This window comes from Mesocricetus auratus, unplaced genomic scaffold, assembly GCF_017639785.1.
Source record: "Mesocricetus auratus isolate SY011 unplaced genomic scaffold, BCM_Maur_2.0 Super-Scaffold_100023, whole genome shotgun sequence".
NCBI lineage: Eukaryota > Metazoa > Chordata > Mammalia > Rodentia > Cricetidae > Mesocricetus > Mesocricetus auratus.
The window spans coordinates 1206349-1233318 of record NW_024429204.1 but is presented as its reverse complement, the minus strand read 5'-3'; the positions used below and the strand labels follow the sequence as shown (position 1 = coordinate 1233318).

Sequence of the window (26970 nt, the reverse complement as noted above, 5' to 3'; positions counted from 1 at the left end):
CTCGCACACATGAACATTTTTATTTAAAGCTACACACACCTTTGTAAAATGTTATTTCGGTGTGTGTGGATCGTCAAAGGACAATTTTCAGAATGCCATGTTGGAGTTGTCAGGTTTGAGGGTGGCTATCTCCCTGGATCTGTATTTTCATGTTGGTTTTTTTTTTGTTATTGCTTGTTTTAAATTACAGTGGATCTACAACCTACTTTTGAGTTTATTCTTTGCATGGGGTGAACAAGTGTGAACCAGTACCTCATGAAATGAGCAGCTATGGGGCTGGAACTCGATCTGTAGACCAGGCTGGCCTCGAACTCAGAGATCTGCTTGTCTCTGCCTCCCGAGTGCTGGGATTAAAGGTGTGTATGCCAGGCTGCAACTGCTCATTTGACTCCATGGTTGTGAAGCCTGAAACCATGGTCTTAAAAGAAAGGAAAGCAAAACCCATGAACAAAAGGCCTGATATCTTACTAGGCCACAATATAAAAGGACAAAGTCCCTTCCCACAGAGAATGTAACAAGCAATTTAAACAAAACAAAAATGATCTGTTTTATTTACAACACTCAGTGCATCTTACACATGACATATTTTCATTCCCCAAGTCTTTTGAAAGCAATTCCAATTCCAGTTTGTGCAAGGAGTTTACAGGAAAACCTTAAGACAGCCATTAGACACCTTAGAACCTAAATCCTAAATTTTGATATTTCACACTATATTAGTAGAGGACTTTAATTAAGAAAAACTAAACTCTGCAGTTAATTACCACCCTCTGGGATCTTTAACTCGAATACAAACTGGATTAGCCTGTGAAATAATACCATTAGATTTGGATAAATTATTCCGACCTTCCCTCCCCAATAAAACACATGCACAAATTAAACATGGCAAATTACACTAATGATATTTTATCTCAATACTTTCTTTTTGGACTCTCTCAACTGTTCGTTTCTTAATTTAGGGTATGGATGGGGAGGATGCAGTTGGAGAACTCTGGCATGGCTACCACTGCTCCAGAACAGAAAGGCTTTCCAGAAAACCCATGGCAGGGAGGCAGGGGACATCAGAGACCCTCACCCCAGCTAGCACAAAACAATAGGGCCCTCTTTCTTGCCACTCCCTAATCACCATTACCTAGATCTCTGAGCCGATGACCACAGAAACCAGTTCCTCTCTCCGGTGACAAGGAATCCGAGTCCTGTCACATAAAGATCTTTAGAGGCCACCAGCAATGAACACGTTAAAGGGAACTGAGTTAATTTTCCCTTGTATAGCTGCCTCCTTCTGAAGGACAAAAAGGGCTGGCTCATAAGCCAGACGGCAGGAAGGCACAGAGGCCATCTCCAAACTGACCCACCCAGTGTACCGCTGTGCTCTGTCTACTCCCTCCCATGACAATTTCTCCTCACAAAGACGGTCCTGTAACTACCTGGTGCAGGTGCCGCTTAATACAGGAAGTGATCGAATCCGGAGATAATGAAACAAGAAATCAAATTTCATGTTTGGCCCAGCCCAAAGAATTGTAAGGAAAAGGAACGCTGAGGTAGAGTTGAGAGAGTTCAACTGAACTTCTGAGTGCTGACCTTTTGGCACACTCTGTAGTTACAAATTCCCCTTGTGACACAAATGCGGCAGCCCCCGAGGGAACGTGAAGCTCACAGAGCCACCTCAAGGCTCCACTCCTGGCAGATCAGCTATTATTAACCCCAATGGTGAAGGCAAATAAAACAATGCTATCCATTTCTCAATTTATTTAAACAAGTCAATTAATTTAAAAATCCCACTCAAACAAAACTCTGACGACATGTAAACACACGGCCATGTTCCTGACACAGATGCCAACACCTGATAAAAAGCTGTGGATGGCTCTCGAGGAAAGCTGTCTGTTAGTAAGGCCAGTCTTCAGCAGGACTAAGCCATTTTGCATCTTGTAGCTTTCCTAGCAGGAAATACTATTACACTACAGCCAAATATAAAGACAGTATTCGATGGATAGATCAGTACCATTGGTTATAGCTTTTAAACAGGTTCATTCCCGGCGCCACATGAAAACAAGCCACTCACATCAACATCATGGCTTTTTTCTTTCTTTATCACAATTCACTAAGTGATGTTAATTATGGTCCTTTGTCAAACACGGTTTGGTAAAGGCTATTTACAGTGTACATGGCCAAGCATGCACTATTAACAGATACAGAGCGGCCTGCCAGTTTCCTAGAGATCACACAGTGCCTGAAAACGGTGACAGATCACACGTCAATGAAATCAACAGTTTCAAGCAGAAAATGTTCCTTTTTTTTTTTGACCACAATTGCAATAGATACATGAAAATTCTTATAAAAAACATGAATCCCCTTCAAGAAATTGATGCATATTCTACGTACTACAGGTTAAGGCAGTAAAAAAATGTATTCCTGATACCTGGAGGTCTCAACAATGTCAATTAAAGCTGTCTGACTACTTTGCCATTCTGCATCATATGCTCAAAAGTGGTGAGTTACTTCATTTTTAAAGTGAAAACATTACTAGCAACTAATAGGTTGACATTGGAAAAATTGCCAGAGAAAGGAAAAATATTAAGTTGATTTTGCCTTCCTGAAAGTTTTCAAATCATCAACAAGAGCATTATTTGTTAGTTCTCAGCCTTAAACATACCAAACAAATAATATAGTTTACCTTTCTTCATTTAAAATATACTGTTATTTTGAATAATTCAAGTAATGTAAGACTATCAAAAATAACTTTGTAAGCCATACGTTTGTCAATTGCATTTTTCAATATTTTAATTAAGAACTTTTCAAGAACTGTAAACTAAACCAAGACAGTTTAGTTAAACAAATGATAAATGACTTTTTATTTGCACTTGTGATTCTTTTAATACAAACTGCTACAACAAATATGTAAAGATATGGCAGATTACACATTTGATCAAAGCACTTTGATTTAAGCGTAAAACAGATTCAAACGGTCTAAGTTCGTGCATAAGGTCCAAGGAGCTGCCCACTGGTTTCCAGGCCGCCTTCTAATCAGAACCCATTATTCCTCAGCTGCAGACGAGACAGGGCACAATCTGTTGTAAACAGGGAACTGCTGTAAAACCAGGACAATATTCTTCAATCAAGATCACTCTTGTCCAATTGAAAAGACTCTCCCAAGTGCCTTCCAGCACTGTAGTATGTATTCCGTTGACTTCTTAATCTCATAAATTAACTTTCCATTGATTCCATTTTATGGTGGTTGTGTTCAGTTTTGTTTTAAAAATTGGTTTAAATTTATATAAAACTCTGTACATGTTCACAAATTATTGCATAAACAGCATAATATTCAAGACAGTGTTTGTAAACACATGTCCAATTCAGGAAAAAAAAATTCACGTTTCCCGTCTGGCCTTTTTCTTCTTTTTTATTTGTTTTGGAGATTCCCAGTTAGGTTCAGACTTGGCTAAAAGAAAAAAAGGGAGGGGGGTGAGGAGAGAAAAATATGATAGTCAGTATGGATCAATAATATAAAAGTAACAACTATGAAAAAAGTTTTAAATGTCCAAATGTCATGTTTTAAGTTTTCCTGTTTGGACATATCAAGTTAGTATTCTCTGCTTCCTTTCTCTTCTGAGTCAAGGTATCAGCTGTTTCTTCCTCTCCCCCCCTTCCCCCTCTTTGAGATGGGGCAGGGTTCTGTGCCTGACCGGAGAGGAGGAGGAGAGCGCATGTGCAAAGGAAAGGGCGGGGAGCCAAGCGCAGACTCGCCCGGCCAGCCCCTCACTGTCCTCACGGCTCACGGTATCCTAGCAGCCCAGCTCACAACTCTATCCTGAGGGCTCAAGGAACCACCTTCCACAAGGCAGGGCTTGCTCTACCGTCCTACCACAGACCCAGGATCAGAACTCTAGACTACACAAGGAAAACCAAGAAGACAAACAAAGCACTTACTCTGTGAGGGAGGCACACTGTTTTGCTTAGCATTTGACTTGGGTTTGTCTGTGTCTTGTAGCATCGGTGGCACTTGGGAAGAGCTCTTGTCAGAGTCTCCTTTTGATAAGGTGACAGATGGCTCGGTAGAGATAACAGGTGGAAGAGTCTTGATAGGCTGTTTTGGAATAAAATCATCTCAGAATATTGTATAATTTCATAAATATTAAGTATTAAAGCAATATCCAGAGGCTAGCAGCAAGCAAAATAAAATGGTCTCTAATTAGTTATAAGTAGCACTGTGACTCATTTCTGCCCTCTAGTGGCACAACTAAACACAGCATCATCTACAACAGCTGAATATACTGAGATAAAACAAAAATATACAAGTTAAAATTACCAAAAGCTAACTTTTTTGGGGGACACTGGCATACATGGGGGCGGGGAGCACACACCGTTGATCACAGCAGAGGCAGAGGCGGGTAGAGCTCTGTGAGTTTGAGGCCAGCCTAGTCTACAAATGGAGTTTCCGAAACAGAGAAATCCTGTCTCAAACAACAACAAAAAGTTGAAATAGCTACTGAATCTATCTCCTTCCTAATAAGCAGGGTATGGCAAACGGCAGCAGCTTGTGTGTCCCACAAGCAGACTGTGGGAAGGACTACTGACTGAAACCACTAGAGATCCTCAGACTCTTCAGTCTGCTAACGACATTAAGTTTCGGGTGGCAATACTAAGAATGCTTATTTAGAGTGTCTTGGGGTTGTGAGCGATGAGTGGATTGCTTCCCTGGTCAACTTTACCACTCACCATTACAGAACACAAAAACAAGGTGGACTTTTTTCCCTCACTCCTCCTCTTCCTGACTCCATCAACAAAGAGAAGTGACTGCTAGCGTTCTTCCTTCTACAGACATTGGCTCTGCGTTCACGCTGCTCACACCTCCTTACAGCTCCTTGAACTTCTTCACACCTGCAGCTTCGTTACGGACTTCTCATCTTCTCTTTCTGTTTTCTCTCTTTACTTATATTAAGTCAACCAGACTCAACTGCTTTATCACAAGGTGACCTCTGAGCAGGACTTAGATAAGACACTAGAAAGTCAAGCATTCTTTGCTGTATGCTAAGCCGTTCTGTTTACTGAGATCATATCCCTCTACTTCAGAAAGCATCAAAGCTAGGCGGGAAGTGTGACGGGCACTGTTGTAGAGCAAACTCCACGTCCCTCAGACAGATGCTGGCTCATCACCCACTTTGTAGCCTAGGTCCTCAAACAGCAAGTGGCACACAAACCTCTACAATGATTTCTGAATGTGTGAATGAGTCAGACAATCCAAACAGACCTGTTTTATTTAATTATCTAGATTTGTTTTATGTGGTTAAGTGTTTTGTGTATCATTTGCCTGGCACCCAACTAGAGGTACATATGGTTGTGAGTCACCCTGTGGTGCTGGGAACCAAACTCTGGTCTGCCACTTGCCTCTGCCTCCCAAGTGCCGCGAATAAAGGTGTGTGCTACCACGTCCCAGCCCAGATGACTGTTAATAAAAGAAAGCATTAACTGGGGGCTTGCTAATACTTTCCTGGCAGGAAGCATGGCAGTGGAGCAGTCCCACGGGGCAAGAGAGACTGGATCTGGCATGGGCACGTGAAGCTGAGAACCCAGCCCCAGAGACACACTTTCTCCAGTAAGGTCACACCTCCTCACCATTCCAATCCTATCAGAGAGCTCTACTATTTCATAACTAAAGTATTCAAAAGTTACCCAGGGAGAAATCAGGCTTTTGTTCCATGTCTGATGCACACCTTTCATAAACTAGTCCCTTCTGACTCAAATATTCCCATAAAGTACATGATTAAAAAATGTTACTGTCAAAAAAAAAAGTTTAGGCACACTCCTAAAATCCCAGCACTTGGAATGTGGAGGCAGGAAGATCAGGAATTTATGCCAGCTTTGGCTAGCCAAAACCTTATCTCAAACAAAAACAAAGCAAAACTAGACTGAACTTAATAACAAAACTTCAATTTTAAAACAAATGTTGGGAATCTGAACTAGTCCTATTAAGGTTTGAACTTTGCATAAACACAGCTGGTAAAAACACCTTCTCTTAGGTCTTCTATCCTTTACATGTCCAGATGTTCAGAAGGAACAAGCATCATATAGCAATCCTCTTCAGCATCAAGGGGACTCTTGAGATCAGCAGTGGGTGCTTGAAACTGTACACAGTACCAAGACCTATACTTCTGTTTTTGTTGTATCCCCCCCCCCTTTTTTTTTATAGCTTTGGCTGGCTATAAACTCAAGGGACCACCTGCCTCTGCTTCCTGAGTGCTGGGATCAAAGGTGTGTCACCACTCCGATACATTGCTGTTTTCTTTTTGGTTTTTTGAGATAGGGTTTCTCTGTATTGCTTTGGAGGCTCTCCTGGAACTCAAACTCTGTTCCAAGAGAGTTGAGGCTGGCCTAGAACTCACAGAAATCCGCCTGCCTCTGCCTCCCGAGTGCTGAGATTAAAGGCGTGTGCCACCACCGCCTGGCACTGCTCTTTTCTTTTCAACATTTCTGTGTATCTCAGCACCCCACCCCCAGGGTTTCTCAGTGGCTTTGGAGGCTGACCTTGAACTCACAGAGATCTGCCTGCCTCTGCCTCCCCAGTGCTAGAATCAAAGATGTAGGTCACCAACACGTGGTTTTGTTTTTCCTTCCAATTCAAAAGTTGAAAATCTTTTCACTTAAAGGAGAAGCACACACATAGTTTCTTTTTAATCAGCAACTGACATGTGTGCTTAGCAGCTATTCCTATGTAACATAAAAGGGTTATTTGCACAAGCACCAATGTCGTGACCAATCTGATAGCACTGATGAGTACCCATTGACAGATGGAAGTGCTTTACATAGTATGACATTCTACTGTGCTACTGAGAATGGCGTATTTGCATACTACTTCAAAAATGTTAACTACTGTATAATAATTAAGTCAAGAAAACTATTATTCTTTAAAAGTCACCTGGCTATTTTTGACGAGTACTTCAGCTGGGTCACTAGTGCTCGTGGTTTTCAGGGAAAAGGCTCTCTCCTGTTTTGGACGGGCTTTGGAGGAATTCACAGGAAGCTCTTCTCTAATGTCCTTTTCTAGTTCGTCTGTGTCCTGTAGAAAGAAGAAAGCTGTCGGTGAGATTAAACTTCTTCATTCTTTACTGATTAAAATCCTCTTTGTTATCCCAAAGACATGCTAAGAAAATAAATTCATTTGAAGACGTGCCCAAGCCAGGCACACTGAGCACATGCCTGTAATTCCAACACCTGGAGGTCAAGGCAGGAGGAATGTTACAAGCGAAATCCCGTCTCAAATCCTATTCTGTTAAAACACACACACACACAGAGACACACAGACACACACACACAGAGACACACAGACACAAACACACACACACACACAGAGACACACAGACACAGACACAAACACACACACCACAGAATGGGAATCAATCTAAGCAAATAGACCCACTCAAAGAGAGTAACATTCGATTACAAGAAGCACACAGTGAATAGGCTGATAATGGAAACAAGACTTTAAAAATAGTTTGACTCAGTGACTTCTTCCAGGAGCAATGTACTCACATGCATATGTACACATTATAAAGGATATACAGAGAACTCCAATCTGGTCATGACATGACTCAGTCATGTGATTTCAGGGACAAATCTCTTAGCTGCTTTTGTCTTTATTCCCTTAACTGTAAATGTTTGCCCAAATTTCTAAGATTCCGTCTAAGTTTTAATGCTACTGTTTAGACTAAGTTTAGTGAATTAATCCTAAATCACATTACATGCTTACACATATATAATAAGTATATGCACTACAATTACGTAGGAGCCCAACTAATAAACCGTACTGTCACTTAACAAGCACACATGTATAAAAGATGAAAGGTGTTTCCTAACGGAAAAGAACACATAGAATTTGCTGCATGTCAAGGCATGGGAATGTCAAACTCTAGTGCCTGTTCTGACAACTACCTGACTGCCAAAGTGTGCTTCCTAGCAGAAAGGGGGCTCGGTGGGCAAGGGAGGGTTATTTGCTACCAAACCCAACAACTGAATCTGATCCCCAGCACCCACATAGTGGAGAGAACTAACTTTCTACAAGCTGGCCTCTGACCCCATTCCCCCCCTCACACACACACAAGCAAACACCATTTAAAAAATTTCTTTCCAATATTGCGGTTCTATGGAATGTGATTTGACAGTAGTAAGCTTGAATAGCAACTTAAAATTCCAATGTGAATTTAAATTGAGCATGTAGCCAAACCCAAAGCTTATTGATTGGGTGAGACTGGCTAGGCACCGAGCTTCAGGGACCTGCCCGTCTCTGACCCTGTCCTTCCCTGCTGAGGTGGCACACACCACCCTGTCAGAACTGTGCTTGTACAGCAGGCACTTCATCAAATGAGACTCCTCCCAAGTCCCTGCCTATGTTCTTGATGAACTCCACTATTTCACTGGTAAAGAAATGCTCCTGTAGCAATCGTCAGAGACTGGGGAGGGGTAAGAGTTCAGGCAGGAATCGGGGCACGAAGAGGCAAAAGATTACACAGATCAGGTTTCTCCAGGACCACAGAAGGTTCTGCTTTCTACTGTCTTGGAAGACCATGTTGGTTTTACAACTTCAGGAAACACTGGCACCCTTGCACTTCACCAGAGGCCCACAGATGCAAAGGGACAGGACAGGTGCTTGTAGCAACCTCCACCTTGGTGTGCTGCTTCCCAAGAATATGGAAGGGTATGGTTAGTAGGCAGCACGGAGAGAGCCAAACAGTTGTGCGGGCTGGTTTTAGGTGTCCCTGGGGGTGCTGTCACTGGAGAGGAGGGTTAGAAGGCAGGCAGATGGGGAATGGAGTGGACCCCGTCCGTTCCAACCACGGATTGCATAGCTAAAGGCATTGTGCAGGAGCTCTAGAGTTTGCTGTCATGTGATCTTGCGTTGCCTCTCTTACCTCACCATTTCATAATAAAAAGTACACATGCAATCTGATTTAGTTTTAAAGGTATAAATCCTTGATCGAGTTTTAGGGTAACCCAATCCTTAAAGAATTATTTATATTTTACGTATGAGTGCTCTGCATGTACACCATCAGATGCTATTACAATACAGATAGTTGTGAGCCACCATGTGGGCGCTGGGGATTGAACTCAGGACCTCTGAAGAGCAGCCAGTGCTCTTAACCTCTGAGCCATCTCTCCAGCCCCAGGGTAATACAACTTGTATGACATTAATATGTTGCAATTCTCTAACATGTCCCAAATTTTCACATGTACAACTTTCGTATTTTAACTCACTGGAGGGGGCAGGAGAAATGTCTCAGTGGCTAGGGTCACTTGTTGCTCTTGTAAGGGAACTGGGTTGGACAACCATCATCCACTTGATGGTTCATAACCACCTGTAACTTTAGTTCCCGAGGATCTGACGGCCTCTTCTGACCTCTCTAGGAACGTGTGGTACACATACATGCAGGCAGATGGTCCAGATGCTGTCTCTTATCTGTACATATTCTTGTGTTTGTGGGTGTATCACAGTGAATGCTCACTGTTCAGGAACTTTACCTGTGTGAGAGAGTTGTCTTCACCTTGCTTCTTCTTTTTCTTCTTTTTCTTTTTAGATTTTCCAGTTGCAAGAGCTCCTTCTCCTTTTTCTTTATCATCATCTGAAACCTGATGTTAAAAGCAAAATTCTGAAGTAAACCCAACGGGTTAAGCTTGCACTACTCACAACATTTACTCTAAAAGCTTCAGTCACTATGTTTGGTCTTTATCTTCCAAATATAAATAAGAATAAGCTACGACTAACAAAATTTTAATAAAAACTTACATTACTTAAGAACTCACTGGAAAGAAATAGGAGGATCAGGACTTTAAGGTCAACGTGGGCTGGATGAGTTGTCTCAAAACTGCTCACAACTCTCACACCCTAGATCCCATTCTTAAAGTACCTTCCAGGAAAGGACAACTACCTTCAATTATGTCCATTCCATTTTCTAAATATTTACATTAAAAACCTAAATTTTACACAAACAGATCTTGCTTACTCCATTTTCTAGCATCTATTCATTTTCAATATAGCTTTAATTCATCCCCTTTCTCTCTTCTTTGCAGTGTTAAGGATTGAATCCAGGGCTTGGCATCATCTCTCAGTAGACTTCAAACTCTAGACCCTTTTCATTTACAGATGCATTAAAGCAGACACCAGTAGATTAGGACAACATCCCCCCCCCCAGTAAATTAGGATCCACCTCAAGGCCAATGTCCCCCCTCTTCCTCGGTGTGCGTACACATACACGTGTGCATATCTGTGTTTGTACCATGGCACTGGCATGGAGGTCAGAGGGCAACTTCGAGTATTGGTCCTCATCTTGCATCTTTACTGTTCAATGCTATGTATCCTGAGACTCAGCTCCTATCTTGCTATAGGACCACAGGAACTACAGATCTGTGCTACCTTGTGGCTTCATGTGAGTTCTAGGAATATAACTCAGGTCCCATGCTCGTATGGCCAGCACTTCCTCAGCCCTCTCCACACTGTGTACAAAGTTCATTTCCATACCGTCTAAACGCATTTGCAGGACACAGAGCCACACAGACTCTATGGTTCTTCTGTGACTAGTCTGCCACCCTCCTCATATTGTGTATTGCTGTCACCTACTGGAGTCCTATCTGCTTATTTCTTCCCTGAGCCTTATTTGCTAGTACTTCTCTTTAAAAAAAAAAGTTGTTTGTATGGGTGTTAAGCCTGTCTGTCAGAAGATGCTGTGTTTGGTGCCTGAGGTGTTGGATACCTTGGGACTGAAGTTACACATAACCACCTGTGAGGCACCATGTGGGTGATAGGAATCAAATCCAGTCAAGAGCAGCCAGTGAGTTTGTCCCTTGAGTCATCACTCCAGGCCCTAACACTGATCTCCTAACCGCTCAATTTTATGAAACATGACTTTTAGTCCAAGATTTAAAACAAAATTTTTTGATGGTGAGTATTGAACCCAGGGCCTTGTACATGCTAAGCACCTGCTCTATTAGAGTCACACCCCTAAGCCAGATTCCAACATTTGTAATGAAATGACCTAAATTCCCAGGAAGTGAATGCATCGGTCATTTTCAGGCTTAATGTTCCTCCCTACGCTGCTCAACAATTCCTCCTTCCTGAGAATCAACTGTCTCTGCCTCTGGAGCCTACAGTCTCCTCCTTAGTCTCTCTTTTGTGGGGTGGGGAGGGCGGTGTCTTGACACAGGGTAACAGTCCTGGTTGTTCTGAAACTCGATCTGGAGACCAACCAGGCTGCCTCAGACTTACCGAAATCCACCTGGCCCCGCCTCCTGAGATTAGAGGTGGGGCAGTCATCAGTATGATGAGGACCTCCTACTTCCTTGTACTCACCCTTTGATCATCAGGGGCCGGCTCCTGGGACTTGAGCAGTGAAGCTCTTTCTTCATCTACCCAGTTCCCCCACTCCTCTGCTGGCGCACTCCAGTCTGAGCTGGGGTCAGCAGGAGACAAACCATCTAGAAGGTAACAGCACGGATTGTTAGCGCCATTCTGCCACAAGCTGAAATTCAAACACTAAAAATCCTTCTTGTGAGTTAGGCTGTAATCTACACTGTGTTTCTTCCCCTGAGCATATTTTAGGAGCCAGCAAAAAGGAGAAACACAAGGCACACTGATTAGTTATGCCACTCTCCTTGTCAGTCTTACGAATCTGCACCTTCCCCACTGCCATCTTTAACCTGGACTAAGGTCTCGTCACACATTTGTAGCCAATTTATTTTCTAGGGCACAGAATTAAGCTTTAATCATAATACCAAAATTATATAACCCCCTGTCACCTCAAAACACACTTCCTCCCATCTTTATAAGCTCTTCAAGATCAGTTCTTCAAACTCAGCACAACCTCTAATAGTTAACTTGTAGCCTCTCTTATCTGCTGACTCTCAAAGCATCTGAGCCACCTGTAGGGCTGTGTATACTCTAGTCTCAAAATCAGCTTTAACTCTTCCTGAACTCCCGTCTTCCGCTCCAGAGGCACTGACATTTTATTTAGGAAGCTATCACTCACTGGTCAGTGCCAGAGGGGAGCACAGGCCTTCAATTTTCCTTGGCTAAGAGGTTCCCAGAGTTAACTCTTACCTCTCCTTCCTACAAACCATTCATTTCCACATACATTCTTATAGCATCTACTTACAGCCAAGTTTTAAGATGAAACAGGCTATACTTTACTCCAAATGGCCAGGAAGTCTTCTTAGCAAAGTTTAACTAGAATAAGTCCAGTAAGTTCCCATAATTTCTTACTGCTACTAATACCAAATACGAAGTTAAAATCTGCATTTTACTACTTCTGGGATTTCTAGTATGTCCCACTGATATATTCCTAAGGTAATGCCAAGCAAGACTTGGACATACATTCTTAGGATCTAGGAGGCAAGCTGCCTGTTTTATGCTTACTGCTACATGAATTTTCCCAGGTCAACTGTTTACTTTTTACAGGAGAGACTCTCATAGATCTCCACAAAAGCTCATAGGAAAACAAAAACAAAAAGGCTAAACAGACAGAAACTTCTGCACAATGTGACCACAAATTTATGTGAGAAAGACATATATCAGTAATATATGTATCGTCTCTTCCTCACTAGAAGTTTATCTACTCCTAGTGAGGAAAATGTGCAACAGTGATTACAAGTGTCAGGTATGCTAGAGAAAAGGCAGTCCTGCCCCGTCTCAAAAGTTCAGTATCATGTGCCATGAGCAGATGGATGTGATCCCAGCCAGCACTAACAGAGGTTAGGAACCTTACTGTCTAAAATGTCCATGAATAACCCTGTATCACTTAATGTGACACACAATACTCTTAACCCTCCCACACACATCTTTTTTTCTTTCAAGACAGGGCTTCTCTGTGTAGCCTTGGCTGCCTTCCAACTCCGTAGACCAGGCTGGCCTCAAATTCAGATTTGTCTTCTTCTGCCTCCAAGTGCTGGGATAAACAGCATGCACCACCACACTTGCTAAACTTCTTAGTCTTAAGGGCTCTATCCCAACTCCATGCAGTCTGACAGGATGTCTGATATCAGGTACACTTACAGCAGCAGCTCACAGCAATATAGTAATCACTCAACAAATGGCAGCTACTGTTTTACTGTCATTGCGACATTAAAATCAGTTAAAACCAGTAATATTTTTTGAGAAATCTCCATGATACACTCTTTTTGTTTTAAATGCTAGGGATTCAACTCAGAGTCTTACCCATCACAGTTAAGTGCTCTATAATGAGCTAAACCCCAGCTCTGATACATCTTAAATATAGAAAGTGTGGGAAACAACTATACTCCCTGATTCAATGTCGGTAAAAACATGAACAGAAACACAAATCTGTGCCGACGATAGCTATTTGTTATGTTATTTGTTCTCTTTACTGAATAGATTAATTTCTCAATAATTTAATAACCCAAATCTAAACATTATTCAGAGATTTTCCAATGAATAATCCTTAAGGTTCATAGGTCTAATGTGCTAATAAACTATGTAGTATTTCTGTTTTGGTGGTGGTGATATTTGAACATGGCTTTGTGCGGGCTGGGCTTGCACTCTACCAATAAGTTATATCCCCAGCCCTAATGGACTTCTTAAACACAGTCAGTCTTCTTTCTGGGCACATGCCCAGCATTCGGGAGGCAGAGGTGGACGGATCTCTGTGAGATTGAGACCAGTCTGGTCTATAAGAGCGAGTTCCACGACAGCCAGGGATACACAGAGAAACCCAGTCTCGGAAAAAAAAAAAAAAAACACAAAACCAAAACCATAATTTACTACTCATAGTAGTCCTATTATTAGAGCAACTTCCCCACCCCAAAATTTTTACGAGTCTGCCAATGCCTTTTAATACAGAGCTGTGTTTATTTATATATGTATATGCATGTATTTATATTATATGGGTAACTCGTGCAATGACGTGTGTAGGTTCAAGAATAGCACTGCTAGCCTCAATCTGGAGATCAGCTATTTCTATCTTCTTTTGAGACAGATTGCTTTCTATGTGTGCAGCCCTTGCTGTCCCGGAACCCACTCTGTAGACCAGGCTGGTCTCAAACTCTCAGAGATCTGCCTGCCTCTGCCTCCCGAGTGCTGGGGTTGAAGGTCAGTGCCACTATGGCTGCCCGACAAGGGATCAGTTATTTCTGTCAGTGAAGTCACTCTGCGATGTTTAAACAGATTCACTCCTCCACTGAGCGCCTTTTGCTCTCTTGCCTCCCTCTTGCCGCCAGGTTAATCTGCCCCACTGCTGCTGCTGTTTCACGTCCTTTCACTCGCGGCAGACCCTGTGCTCCTGAACTTCCATCATGGATTAGAGGCCAGCGGCTCTCCAGAACATTCCACGCAGCAGACTGGGACTACTGAAGCACCCCCCTGCCGTACGGACTGAGTAACCACCAGCTGTTGCCCCACAATGAGAGACAACTATTAAGGGATTGTTGATTCTAATTTGTGGGAAATTGATATTAAAGCAACCATAATATACGATATACAATGCATTCTATAAATTCAGGAGTGATAATTACATTCAAGAAGTATAATACCCCCAAACAAACAAACAAAAAATAAAATTCAGACAAAACGAATTAAAAATAAATTCTGGCCGGGCGGTGGTGGCGCATGCCTTTAATCCAAGCACTCGGGAGGCAGAGTCAGGCAGATTTCTGTGAGTTTGAGACCAACCTGATCTACCATTCGAGTTCCAGGACAGACTCCAAAACAATACAGAGAAATCCTGTCTCAAAAAAACCAAAAACAAACAAACAAATAAATACATTCTGGATACAGAAGGCTGTCAATATGGCAGTTTTTGGAAGATGGTATTCTTGATTGTGTGTGTGTGTGTAATTAGTATAGAATTTCTCTCACAATAAGGTCTCAGGTAGATCAGATTAGCCTTAAACTTGACACTCAATGAAGTTATGAGAGATCCTGAACTCCTGATCCTCCTGTCTCTTCAAGGGTTCTAGTTCCCAAATACTGTGATTACACTCATTTACCCCTAAGACAGGGTTCTTCTGTGTAATCCCAAGACTCATTTTATAGACCAGGCTGGCCTCAAACTTAGAGATCTGCCTTTCCCTGCCTCCCAAATGCTGGGATTAAAAGTGTGTGCCACCATTTTTTTCTGCATTTTCATTTTATGTGATCTGTGTTTACCTGCATTGCATATAATTTGTGTGCCATGCCCATGGAGGCCTGAAAAGACTATTAGATCCCTTGGAACTAGAGGTATAGATGGGGGTGCCAGAACTGAACCAAGCTCTCCTATACGGGCAGCAAGCGCTCTTACTAATTCAGCCATCTCTCTCGACCCACCAGGACCACTCCTGTAAGATTAACACTTACGTATTCACTGTGTGTGTGTGTGTGTGTGAACACATATAGAAATGAAAGGACAACTATGGGAACCTGTTGTCTGCTATCAATTGGGTTTTGGGGACCAAACTCAGGTGGTAAGGCAAATGCCCTTACCCAGTAAGCCATCTTGCCAGAACACAGCTGGTCTTAAGCATCTAGAATCTTACCAACACACTTTTGTATGTAATTTTTCTTTATCAGCATCAATGGTTTTCATATTAGAAGCCCTCATAAAGTTAAGGTAAAATGTCCTGCAGCTGCTGGCTCAGTAGTTTTAGCTCTCAGCAGCCCAGATCCCTCACTGCTGCTTTTGAGTTCTGTACTGCCGAGATGATTATTTTTCCTAAAAGCAGTATACACATTTTTTTCTTTAATATACATCTTGATACATTATAATTTGTAGAACTTTCTCAAAACTATTCAAAGTAGACAGAATGGACTCTGTTCTATTTTATAGTCCAATATAGATTTCAAAACATATGAAATCCTGTATTCTAGGCCCAGAACTAAAACTAAACCTTCCAAACAAGTGCCTTTAGTAGTGCATGGTGTCACACACCTGTAATCTGAGAACGCAAGACTGAGAGTTTATGGTCAACCGGGCTGCAAAGTGAGACCATGTCTAAAAATACACCATCACAACATAGGACAAAAATCAAACAGTCACAACTCCACCATCCTAATCTTCAGACATGGGCCTCTCTAATTACCTTTCTAACCTAACCTCCCTCACCCTGCAAGGACTCTGCTTCAGTCTCTGTGTTGTAAGCTTGCCTCCATGACTACCAGTGTTATTGTGACTGTACCCCACCAAGAGAACAAGTGGAGCAAGACTAGCAAGGTTTGACTCCCATCCCCTTCCACTTAACTAGCTGATGCCTATAGAAAGAGACTTCCTCTTGTTTCAATGTCTTTATCTGAGACGTGTGAGGGAAACAGCATCTACCTAATGCAACTGTCTAAGCATTAAGTGAGATGAGACCAGCCCCGGGCAGACAGTGCTTGCTCACACGTCATACCAAATATTGTAAAGAATGGCAACAGCAGGAATGGTGGTGTATGCCTTTAACCCCAGCACTCGGGAAGCACATAGTAGGTACATCACTGTGGTAATTTTAGAAATGAACATTAAATCTACCCTTTCTTTTCTAAAACAAAGACCAAAATAATGGAATACATACAAGGTAGGAAAGAACGTGACATAAACATTCAGAGGAAAGAATAAATTCTGAAAACTGGACTTATGATGGGGAGAGATTTTGGAGGCTGTCCTGGAACACACTCTCTGTAGACCAGACTGGTCTTGAACTCACAGAGATTTGCCTGTCTCTGCCTCCTGAGTGCTGGGGTTAAAGGTGATTCTTTCTTTTAAACTTATGTCTTTATTGGAAATTGGGCTCTGAAAGTGGTTGTCTACTAGTACAAAATGTACACACAACACAAATAATTCAAAGCAACTGCTGTATAGTCTATTCTTTCTTTTAAAACAAAACCAGAAAAATAGAATTATTCATTTAAAACAGAAAAATCTAAAAATTAGTCCTACAGAACAACTATGAGAACATTAAGACTGCCTCAGTCATAATAGAGTTAGTTTTAATTCCATAGATATTCAGAATCAAGTTCCAAGCAGTATAGCTAGTGTTATATTATTAAGACCTTTAAAGGGGAAAATTCGGATTAAAATTAAGACATAAGGCAGGAGTTCAGGATGCTAGAAAGAAAACTCTGAGGAAAGTAACTGAAAGAATGTAAAAGGACATACTTAACCCAGACCATTCATCATCGATATGGGGCTGGTTGCGGCTAACATCCCACTGATAATCAGAAGAGGCAGATTGAGAAACTGGCTCAGCAGCAGACCCTTAAATGAAAAAAGGAATGCAAAAGAATTAAAAGTGTACTCTCCTAAGGATGTTTCATAACAATAGTTCTATACTTTGCACACAGACTTTTTCTTCTAAAAGGAAACATTTAGATGTAAATTAAAAGGAAAAGTAAAATTGAGAGCAATACATGATTTAATTCAACTCCCAACACTCATACCAATCAGAGTCTGACTTTTGTTATCTGCAAATGTCAGAATGTTGAAAAAAGCTCAATTTTTCTTCTTAAAGGTTAAGTAGCACAACACAAAATCTTAATGCTAGATGCTTCAGGGTATCCTGGGAACTCAGAAAAACGATTAGAATATGTTTGAGTTAGCTCAACTTTTTTTTTTAGAAGAGGTGAGACAGAAGTGTCAACAGAAGAGTTGTTAGGTAAAAGAGTTAAGTTCAGGGACATTTAAAAGAACAGAACCGTGTTTTCAAAGTGTGGCTGCCGTCGTCTTAGAGGGAGAGTGAGAAGAAGCAGGTGCAGTCAGAGTTGGGGCTCCAAGGAACCAGATGAAAGCAGTGCTGGCCCAATGCCCAGAACTTCATACAACAATTTTAATACATTGTGGGGTATAATAGTCCATGGAAGTAAAGTCAATCCCACTGTCCTATTCATTTGAGAATGCAAATGAAAGCATTCTACTATCAGGTACACAGAGACAAATAATCAGAAGACTTTATGTGACTCTCATACTCACCTTGGATTTAGAGCCACTCATAGGAAAAAAACGGTTAAGAAGCACAGCTCGCTGTTAGCATAAATAAAACTAAAAATCACTTCTTTCCCTTACAGTCTTCACTAATTTATACATTTCTTCTTGATTATAAACTTGCTAAAATTTCACTAATGATTACTCACCCATTATATACTCAAAATAGTTAATCTATTTTAATGCAAAATTTAGCAGATTACCCAACAAATGTGTTAATATTTAGCATATCAACCACTCAGCTACATAACCATAAAATTGTTTGCAGTAACTCCTATTGCTTTCTCTGAATGTATGTATATGTGTTGTATAGTCATCAAATGAAGAAAGCAATTATCTTGCACTCCTGGAAAAGAAATGTAATTGACAACACCATGTGTTGGCAAACTGCACCGTGCAGGCCAAGTCAAACCACTGATTTTGAATGGCCCATGAACTAAGAAGAATTTCATATATATTTGGTTTTATCCCTTGAGACAGGATTTCTGTCTAACAACAGTGAAGCCCCAAAAGGAAAGAAAAAATTAATTTACTATACGGAATTGCAACTCAATTTTAATGGCATGGGCCACTGGACAAATGGCAATGAACATGAATAGGTAACTGGTAATTCATGGAAAAATTTCCAATTGCATCAGTGACTTAGAAGTCAATCAAAACAATTCGTGCATTTTTTTTTTTTTGGTTTATTGAATCAGAAAAGACTTAAAAAAAATTCCCAGCCTCAGTAAGCAAGAATACCATCAATGGACACTCACACCAAGAATGAAAGTATGAGAGTCTGATAATGCAATGACCATGTTCTCTTTAACCCAAACCACTCGTAAGAATCTACCCTAAACAAATACACTAAATGAAACATTACTTAAAACAGCTTTTAAAAAGTCAGACTCCAATAATACGGAAATAGCTAAGTAAACTATGCTATATTTGATAACACAGCACAAGGGCTGGAGAGATGGCTCAGTAGTCAATTCCTGGCAACCATGGTGGCTCACGACCATCTGTAATGAGATCTGGCGCCCTCTTCTGGCCTACAGGCAGAACAAATAATTCTTATAAAACAAAAACAAACAAAAAAAAAAACAGCACAAAGGCCATTAAGTAAATGTGCTCATAAGGGCAAGTAAAACTTTCCTCACAAATTTGAGGATGGGGAAAAGGAACATAAAAATGCACAAATTCAAAGACTGATTACAGCTGCCACTGGATGGTGTGATAATACGTTTCCCCTTAACCTATTTGCAGTTTTCCATATTTAATAAAGATTTCTTTTCCTATAACACACAAGCACATGTTGCTTAAAACACAATGTTTCTCAATAGGGGAACTACTAATTTCTGCCATTAAAACCTAGGGGAAAAATAATTCAAAGACACCTTTGTATAGACTATAAAATAAAATGGATGCTATACACTTGTCTTGTACTTGTATTTACTATTTTTATTTACTAAAATCTATCATGTCTACTCACATATCAACTCTAAGTTAGCCATCCAGAGGAATGGATGCGACAGAGAACGTGAAAACACTATATAGAGAGTAAACAATGTCATTCATGCTAGTTTCCACTTGCTCTGTTCTATGCAAAGGCTGAGGTCACCTAATTATTCCTATTACTCCTGCATAGCAGGACTGATATTTCTTCTTCGTTTTGGCAAGACAGGATCTCATCTAGCTCAGGCTATCCTCTAACTCATTATGAGCTGAAGATGACCTCCTGGTCCCCTAGCCTCTACCTTGCAAGTGCTGGGATTACAGGCATGCATTACTATGCCCAGCTTAGGAATGCTTCTATTAATGATTTGCTTTCCATCACCAATCCTGAAAAATCCAAGATGTAGTAGATTGCCAATTTAAAATGAATTACACTTTCCCCTAAGAGTTCTTACCAATGCCAGAAAATATGGAACGATCACTCCAGTTCCTTCCCCAGTCTTTCCCATTGGTATTAGCATCAGCAGTGTCTTGAGTCCAAGCAGGTGGCTCTGTTTTCCTCTTGCCTGCAGAAGCAGGTGGCACAGAGTTCCACTTGTCCTCACCTGCACTCATCTGTGAGGAGAGTTTTACAGACTTTTCATTCCAGCCTCCTCCATTGACAGTAAGATTTTCATTCAATCCTGAAGAAACTTAAAGAAAAGAAAGTAAAAATTAAAAACACCCAATTTTTCTTGTGTGTGTGAAAAACAGGGCATTTTCAAGTTTCTATGGTAACTCAACTTTTGCTTAGTCCTCTCTTCCTTCTTATTGCACTTTCAAGTAGGTTTGAGTATAAGAAATAAATTATACAGTTACGACATGGTTACCACAGATCCCTTTTAACATTTGTCTCTGAGACGGGGTCTCACTTTAGCTCATTTTACTCTCATGGTTCTCCCATCTCTGCTTCTACAGCGCTGGGATTACAAGCATGTACCACAATACCCGACTACCAGATCACTTCTTGATTTAAGTCAACAGAAGGGTAAATGGAACATGTATACTAGTGATGTTCTCAATGTCAAATTGACAAACTGAAAACAAGTATTCCAGTATATTCTGAATACTCACCTACCACGAAGACTTCTTAGCTAGTTACGGTTCTTTCCTTAAATACACCTTTGTATATTATATTATGCTTAACGACTGCACATCACAATCAACTAAGAAATTTAAACAGACTCTATGGCATAGGCTCAGATCAATTAAGATGAGGACCGTAAGAACAGTCTGTGTTTACCTCCCTAGATGTGTAGCCAGGACTGAGATGCTGGGCATTAGGGAAGTGTTAATAAAAGGCTCTTTCCTTCTCTGTGACACTTCTGCTTTAGGCCAGCACACTGCTCTGCTTGCTTCAGTAATGAGAAATGAGCGAATTACGTTAACTTTGTGAAGCATCCAACAACTTTAAACTATTTAATCACAAAATATTTAATACCATCAAGGAAGCAGCTAAAATTTATAGTAGCTATGTTTTCTTAAGATACAGACTAAAGTCTTTTTATTCCAAATATGCCCGTATTACATTCATGTCCAACAAAGATCCTTCTATATTGGTTCAAATGATGCAAGCAAGACCTGAAATTACACATAAAGTATTACTGTTTTTATATACAGGAAGGGAAGTAGCTAGAACAAGAATGTGAGTGAGTTTCCTTTTCCATTTTTCAAAATCTCTGGGCTATGACCATATTAATGTAGAAATTAAAAATCACTTTAACCCCCTTTATTGCCTTCTACATCATTCATGTACGGAAAGAGTCATGTATGCAAGTTTCTATTTTGACGGGCCTTAGTTTAAGTTACATGTAATTTCTCTCACCCTGAAGCGCAGAGTCTCCTTTTCCAGACTTAAGGTTGCTAACTTGAGCATTTAGATGAGAGTCACCTGGGTTGAAATAGAAATAAAATTTATTTAATACTAAATAGGTCATTATGCACATTAAATCAGGAGGAACATACAACTGTTATTTATAATAAATTGTTCTTTCAAGTGCCAGTTTTGACACTGAAAAAAGTGATTTTATAACATATTTCACATGTCCACAGGAAACTGAGTCTATAGTCACCACATTTTTAGTCAATTAAAATGTTGGTTCCTAGAAAACTGCCCCATTATGGATTATTATGAGCACAGCCTGTTACTCTGCAATGCTTCTAAACTCTGAAGGCTCTTATTGAAGAATCAAGCTCTGAAATTAGATTCAGTTTTGCCTCATCTCAGCATGAGCTGACTTCAACAATTCCAGAGGCAAGCATACCACCTTCAGAACATCGCCAGACTTGGGATACTAACAGGAGAGATATGGTGAAACATGAGAATTACATGTTCTAACATGAAAACTCCAACTCTCTGACACAATAAGCATAATCATCACAATATACCAAAAACAAACTGAAGAACTCAAAACACCTATGAAGTATGAGGTGCAAGCAAGGCAGGCATGCCCTAATCAGAAAAAAGGGTCACCAACAAAAAAACTAAAACTACAGACACCATTTGACAGCAGAATGGATAAAGAGAACTCATTGCTGTACTATGGCAGTAAATTTCAGTGAGTCAGCAAGCAAAGAACAAAAATAAAAAATAACAAGGTTAAGAAGGTGATCTGCTAACAAGCAGGGGCAGAAAACAGGGAGATCACTAACAAAAAGACAAAGGAAATAAAGCAGTGCTTTGCAGCTAGTGAGCAGCATCACTCTGCAAACTGCTGTCTTCAGGGTAAAGTGTTAGCAATGCCAAGCGACACCTTGAGGTGGCTATCAATATTGGATAGTTTGCACAGCTGAGTTCTTAGTAGGAAGGACCTTGGCTTAATTATCTTTGAAGCTCTGATCTAGCTTTATCAATGCTTAAAAATTGCCAAAACATAAACCAAACCAAAATCAAAACAACAACAAAAAACTGGCGTGGATAACAGAGCCTGCACTGACCACCACATGCTTGCTTCATGTTGGAATGAAGAAAGTGCCCAACATGCAGAATGGTGATATTTCATTCAATCAATGTCTTATGCACGCTAATGGAGATGTCAGAGGACTGCAGCACAGCAACACACACAGGAAGGAAGCAACAACACTTTCTAGTGTGACTCAAGGCAGAAAGGCAAATTTTAATTTAATAAGCCATTCATTAGGCACTCTTAACAACACTGCTGTTGTGTGGTTCACAACACTCTCATGAAGAAGGGTATATCAGCACAATGATGTTAGCAGACCCAAATAGATTGTGACATAATAATTTGTCCATCTGACTTAAAGGAGTTTGATTTGATGTACCACTCTTAAGTTCCACTAATATACCTTTATTCTTCTTGGGACCAACAGGAAATGATGCAGCTGTAAGTTGCTCGGTGGTGACTGTGATGGTATTTTCTATCCCAGGGATAGTTGCATCCAATGGACCAGAGTCAGTCAGTACTTTATCACGTTTACGTTGTTGTCGTTTCTCTCTGTGACTAATTTTAGTTTCCCAGGCCCCTGATACAGCCCGAGAAAAAAAGTGTTATTCAGTAAGGGGAAAACAAAAAAGTTGTAGCTTTGAGGGAAAAAAAATATGGGATGGGGCAGACATAATAAATTTAGATATTAAGCTAAAAACCAAGAGTGCTGAGTATATTAGTTGGCCCTAAGAATTTATTCTAATCTCATGTTATTCCAGGCAAAAAACTATTTTTATTCTAGTTTTGTTTTTTAGTAAAATTTTTGAGTGTGGTTTAGAAAAAGTAACAGAAAGGAATTGTCTCTTATCTTTTTATCCTGTTGGGCAGAAGCGACAGGAGAGTGTTACATTATCTGCTACTAACATATGAGTTTAGGGTGTGATGATAATAAATGGCTTATTCAAGAATTTTGCACACAGCCTTTTAGGAATGGTAAATTTAAGAAAAAATGGGAAACTCCAAACCATATCTTTAGGAAACAAAGACAAGATGAATGGCCTCTCAACTGTCAGAATATTGAGCAGACATAAATTTAAAGGATAAGCACCATTAGATGCTTAAATGAGTTACATAACCAAAGTGTTTAACAACATCACAGATCTTTATGTTAAAATTTATGGCAATTAAAAAGAGCTACATACAAAAGTTGTAAAACAAATGCAGCGTGTATACCACACACCTCCATTAAAAAATTAAATGTTTTCTCTAGGCCCTTCCCTTTCTCAAATACCTTCATCAACTTCCTTTCCATCATGCCGTGAACTGTTTTGCACTGCTTTAGCATCTGACTTTGATTTCTTCTTATTTTTCTTTGACTGAAACAATAAAATAGAATGTTGCTTATTATTTTACTGTTTTTGAAAAAGGTAGAAAGTCAGTAAAATACATAATGAAATGTATGATGCTGACAACTAAAAAATTTAAATTTGATTTAAAATCAGCATATTAAGTGGCAATAAGAAGTTATCATTTGAATGGTTACTTTGTGCTAATTCCAGTAATTTTCTTATTTATTCTTTAAGAATACAGAAGACATTACCCCATTTTAGAGATGAGAAAACAGAGGTAGAAATATTAATTAAATACTGCCCAGGCTCTATTAGGTCACATTATATTAGTAAGTGAAGTTAAAACTCAAGGTCTGCTGGGCTCCAGAACTACATTATGCTTTCACACATAATGTGTCCTACATTATAGTAATCAAAACTGTAATACGCTGTTCTAGGATCAATAATATTAAAACCCACTGCCATTTTCAGAAGAAAAATTATGTTCCAAATAATGGTTTGATTGCATACATAAGGTACACTGCTTATAAACCCTGTGTACAACAAATCAACATATCAATTGTATAAAATAGTATTTATTTGGTCAATTTCAAAGCAACGTGAAAAAAACTCTGACTGTGTATGTTTAACAATTCAAATAAAGATAAAAATACCAACACAAGATACAAATTCTGGAACAGTCTTCCAATTCCTTCCTGCTAATTTTATATTATCCTTTCAAAAGCTTGCCAAAAACTGCACACGATGTCTGTATTTAGATAGGTATCTCCAGAAAAGAAACAACACCAACAATATAGTAGGTTTTGGTGCTTTGTTTTATTGAGATAAGCTCATCCCACCGCTGCCACCTCAAATATAGCTGAGGATGACCTCAAATTCCTAAGTCTCCTGCCTCTTCTTCCAGAGTACTGGGGTTACAACAGAGGCACACTTGTATAATAGTTGTGCACTATCACACCCAGCATTAAACGCCTGGTTAAACACACTCTGTTGTCACTCATTTGGTTACCTATTGAGATTAGCTATTCACCCATTATTGTACAGAATTAAAGTTACAGGTTGCATTTTAGTAAGATATTTATATTATGAATAAATGATAAGTATGGTTTGAATTAACTGAATAGATGGTATCTAAACTAAATGCCTTTCCTACCCATGAGCAACTTACAAAGAATCTGACTTACATGCTTGTGACTTTCCCATCTACGGCTTCAATCAACTTCATATTGAAAAAATACGAGGGAATAAAATGCAAATATTGGTATCTGCATGGGGTCCAGGTGCCAGTGCCAGACAGAGATGGAGGGACAACTGTATTCTTATATGGTGTGAATTTTGAAATGAAGTAAAAACTTGTTTTTGTCATGAGAGTGTATTTTTAAAATCACTATTTTTTCTACAAGCTGTTTTCTTCTCTGCATTTGGCTTTTTGAATGTTCTCACTGTCATGTTTCATGTTTAGTACAGCACTTTTCTATATTTGCCAGTTGTTCACATCTACTTTTAAAAGAACTCAGTGGCTTCAGTATGTCCAAATGCTTGTAATATTCTCTTTAGCCCTACATAGAAACCTTGAATCCATCAGCAGGCATCCCCCATCTCCCTCTCTTCAGTCAACTACTTCTCTGTCTCTGTCGTAACCATTCGAAAGAAAAGATAACACACTGACTATCTGTTAAAGTCTAGAGCAGGAACAGCAGAGTTACTTAGTCTGCTAACACCCAGAGAATCAGTGTTTCAGGCTTTAAAGGCCTGGTGGCTTGTGACAACAACACAACTTTTTAGTATGTCAGCAGGCTTATGGACTGTCCCAATAAAACACTATTCAAGCTATATAGATAGGTAGGCATATTAATATTTATAACAATTTATAAGGCTAGACAACTAGTATAATATATCTAAAATACTATCACCTCAATGGTAACCAACTGTTTTACAATGTTATTTTAATGACTTAATGACACAGTATGAAAAGCAGGGTAATCTAAATCTGGTGTAATCATGGCTAATCTTGTCTGAAACAGAGTATACCTTACACTTAATCTCAATTCAGATTAGCCACATTTTGAGTATCCAACATCCACATGTGGGAAAGGATGGACATAACAGACAGTCTATGTCTCCAGAGCCTATGGTAGGCATCCCTCCTTTAAAGATAAGGAAACTAGAGTCATAAGGACCTGACAGAAAATGTCTAAGATCATGGGCTATTAAGTATGAAACCAGGAATAAAGTCCAGTTCTAACCCCAGACTCCACACTTACAAACAACCTGCTATTCCAACTAATTTAACTACAAAGCACATTTAATGATAAGTAAACATAAACTTATTTATAAAGTAGACAGATCAAGGTGGAGGTGAGCGATCACAGGCTACCGAGGAGACGTGTCATCAACAGTCTTACTCAGCTGTGGACCCAGCATGCTAACTGATCTGCCAGGCAACACGTCCCACTGGAACAATAATGCCATGATTGGTATGGGAGAAAGCATTCACTTTGGATGTGAGGCCTGCTCCACAGGCGGGAATTCACAGTTAGTACTGTAAACATTAGAAAGGATGTGGTGAGGATGAGGTCACAGGTCTTAGAGAGGCAGCTGCTACAATTTTGATAAACGGACATGATGTACCTGTCAAAGTGTACACGGTGCATTCATGCTGTGTAAGCACTCTGCCCCCGAACTGCTTCTTTAGGGATTTTCCTGCCTTGGCCCCACAGGCCTGTGCCCTAAGGTCCCAGCTACTGTCTTACACTTTTAAGGAGCTCAACTATAACTAATACCTCTGTGGGAACTACTGGCATAGTTTAGCTTTCTTGTTACTATACTCCCACCCATTTTACTGACATATTCGACGATGGAATCAGGTACATTATTAAATCTTGTCCAAACAATACAGCAGTAAAAGCCCCCCCCCCCCCAGATTATTTAAAAATGGATAAATGATCTGAACAGAAACTTCTGAAAAGAAGACACATGGCCAATAAGTATATGAAGAAATGAGCAGCACTCCAATCATCAGGGAACTGCAAAAGACTCAGCAGGCAAAAGTGCTTGTAATGCAAGCCCAATGACCGATTTTGACTCAGAACCTGCAGAATTCATGTAATGTAGTGTCCTACACCTGTAATCCCAGAACTCCTCTGGGGACTAGGAGGTAGAGACAGACTGGAGTATGCAGGCCAGCAGAAGCAAGACACTCCGCTCCAGTGAGGTATAAGAATAAACGTCTGCCCCCCCCCCTGCCCCGCCACGAGATGGTGAGCTGTAGACTGACACAGCCAGTACCAAAAACATGGAGGGTCCTCAAAAAATGAAAACAAACCTACTATA

At 40.2% G+C, this 26970-nt stretch overlaps 1 protein-coding gene across 1 annotated transcript in view; it reads right to left on the bottom strand.

Annotated features, from left to right (window-relative positions):
* Positions 1-522: 522 nt before the first annotated feature.
* Positions 523-26970, bottom strand: part of Mtdh (metadherin) — a 41174-nt gene continuing 14726 nt past the window's right edge. The window contains exons 3-12 of the mRNA XM_005072657.4: positions 23580-23664; positions 22710-22886; positions 21229-21294; positions 19820-20056; positions 17106-17204; positions 11333-11457; positions 9508-9615; positions 6911-7051; positions 3925-4081; positions 523-3436 (exon numbers count right to left, since the gene is read on the bottom strand). Of these exons, the coding sequence (XP_005072714.1) occupies positions 3366-3436; positions 3925-4081; positions 6911-7051; positions 9508-9615; positions 11333-11457; positions 17106-17204; positions 19820-20056; positions 21229-21294; positions 22710-22886; positions 23580-23664 (1266 nt within the window). The 3' untranslated portion in view covers positions 523-3365. The remainder of the gene's footprint in view (positions 3437-3924; positions 4082-6910; positions 7052-9507; positions 9616-11332; positions 11458-17105; positions 17205-19819; positions 20057-21228; positions 21295-22709; positions 22887-23579; positions 23665-26970) is intronic.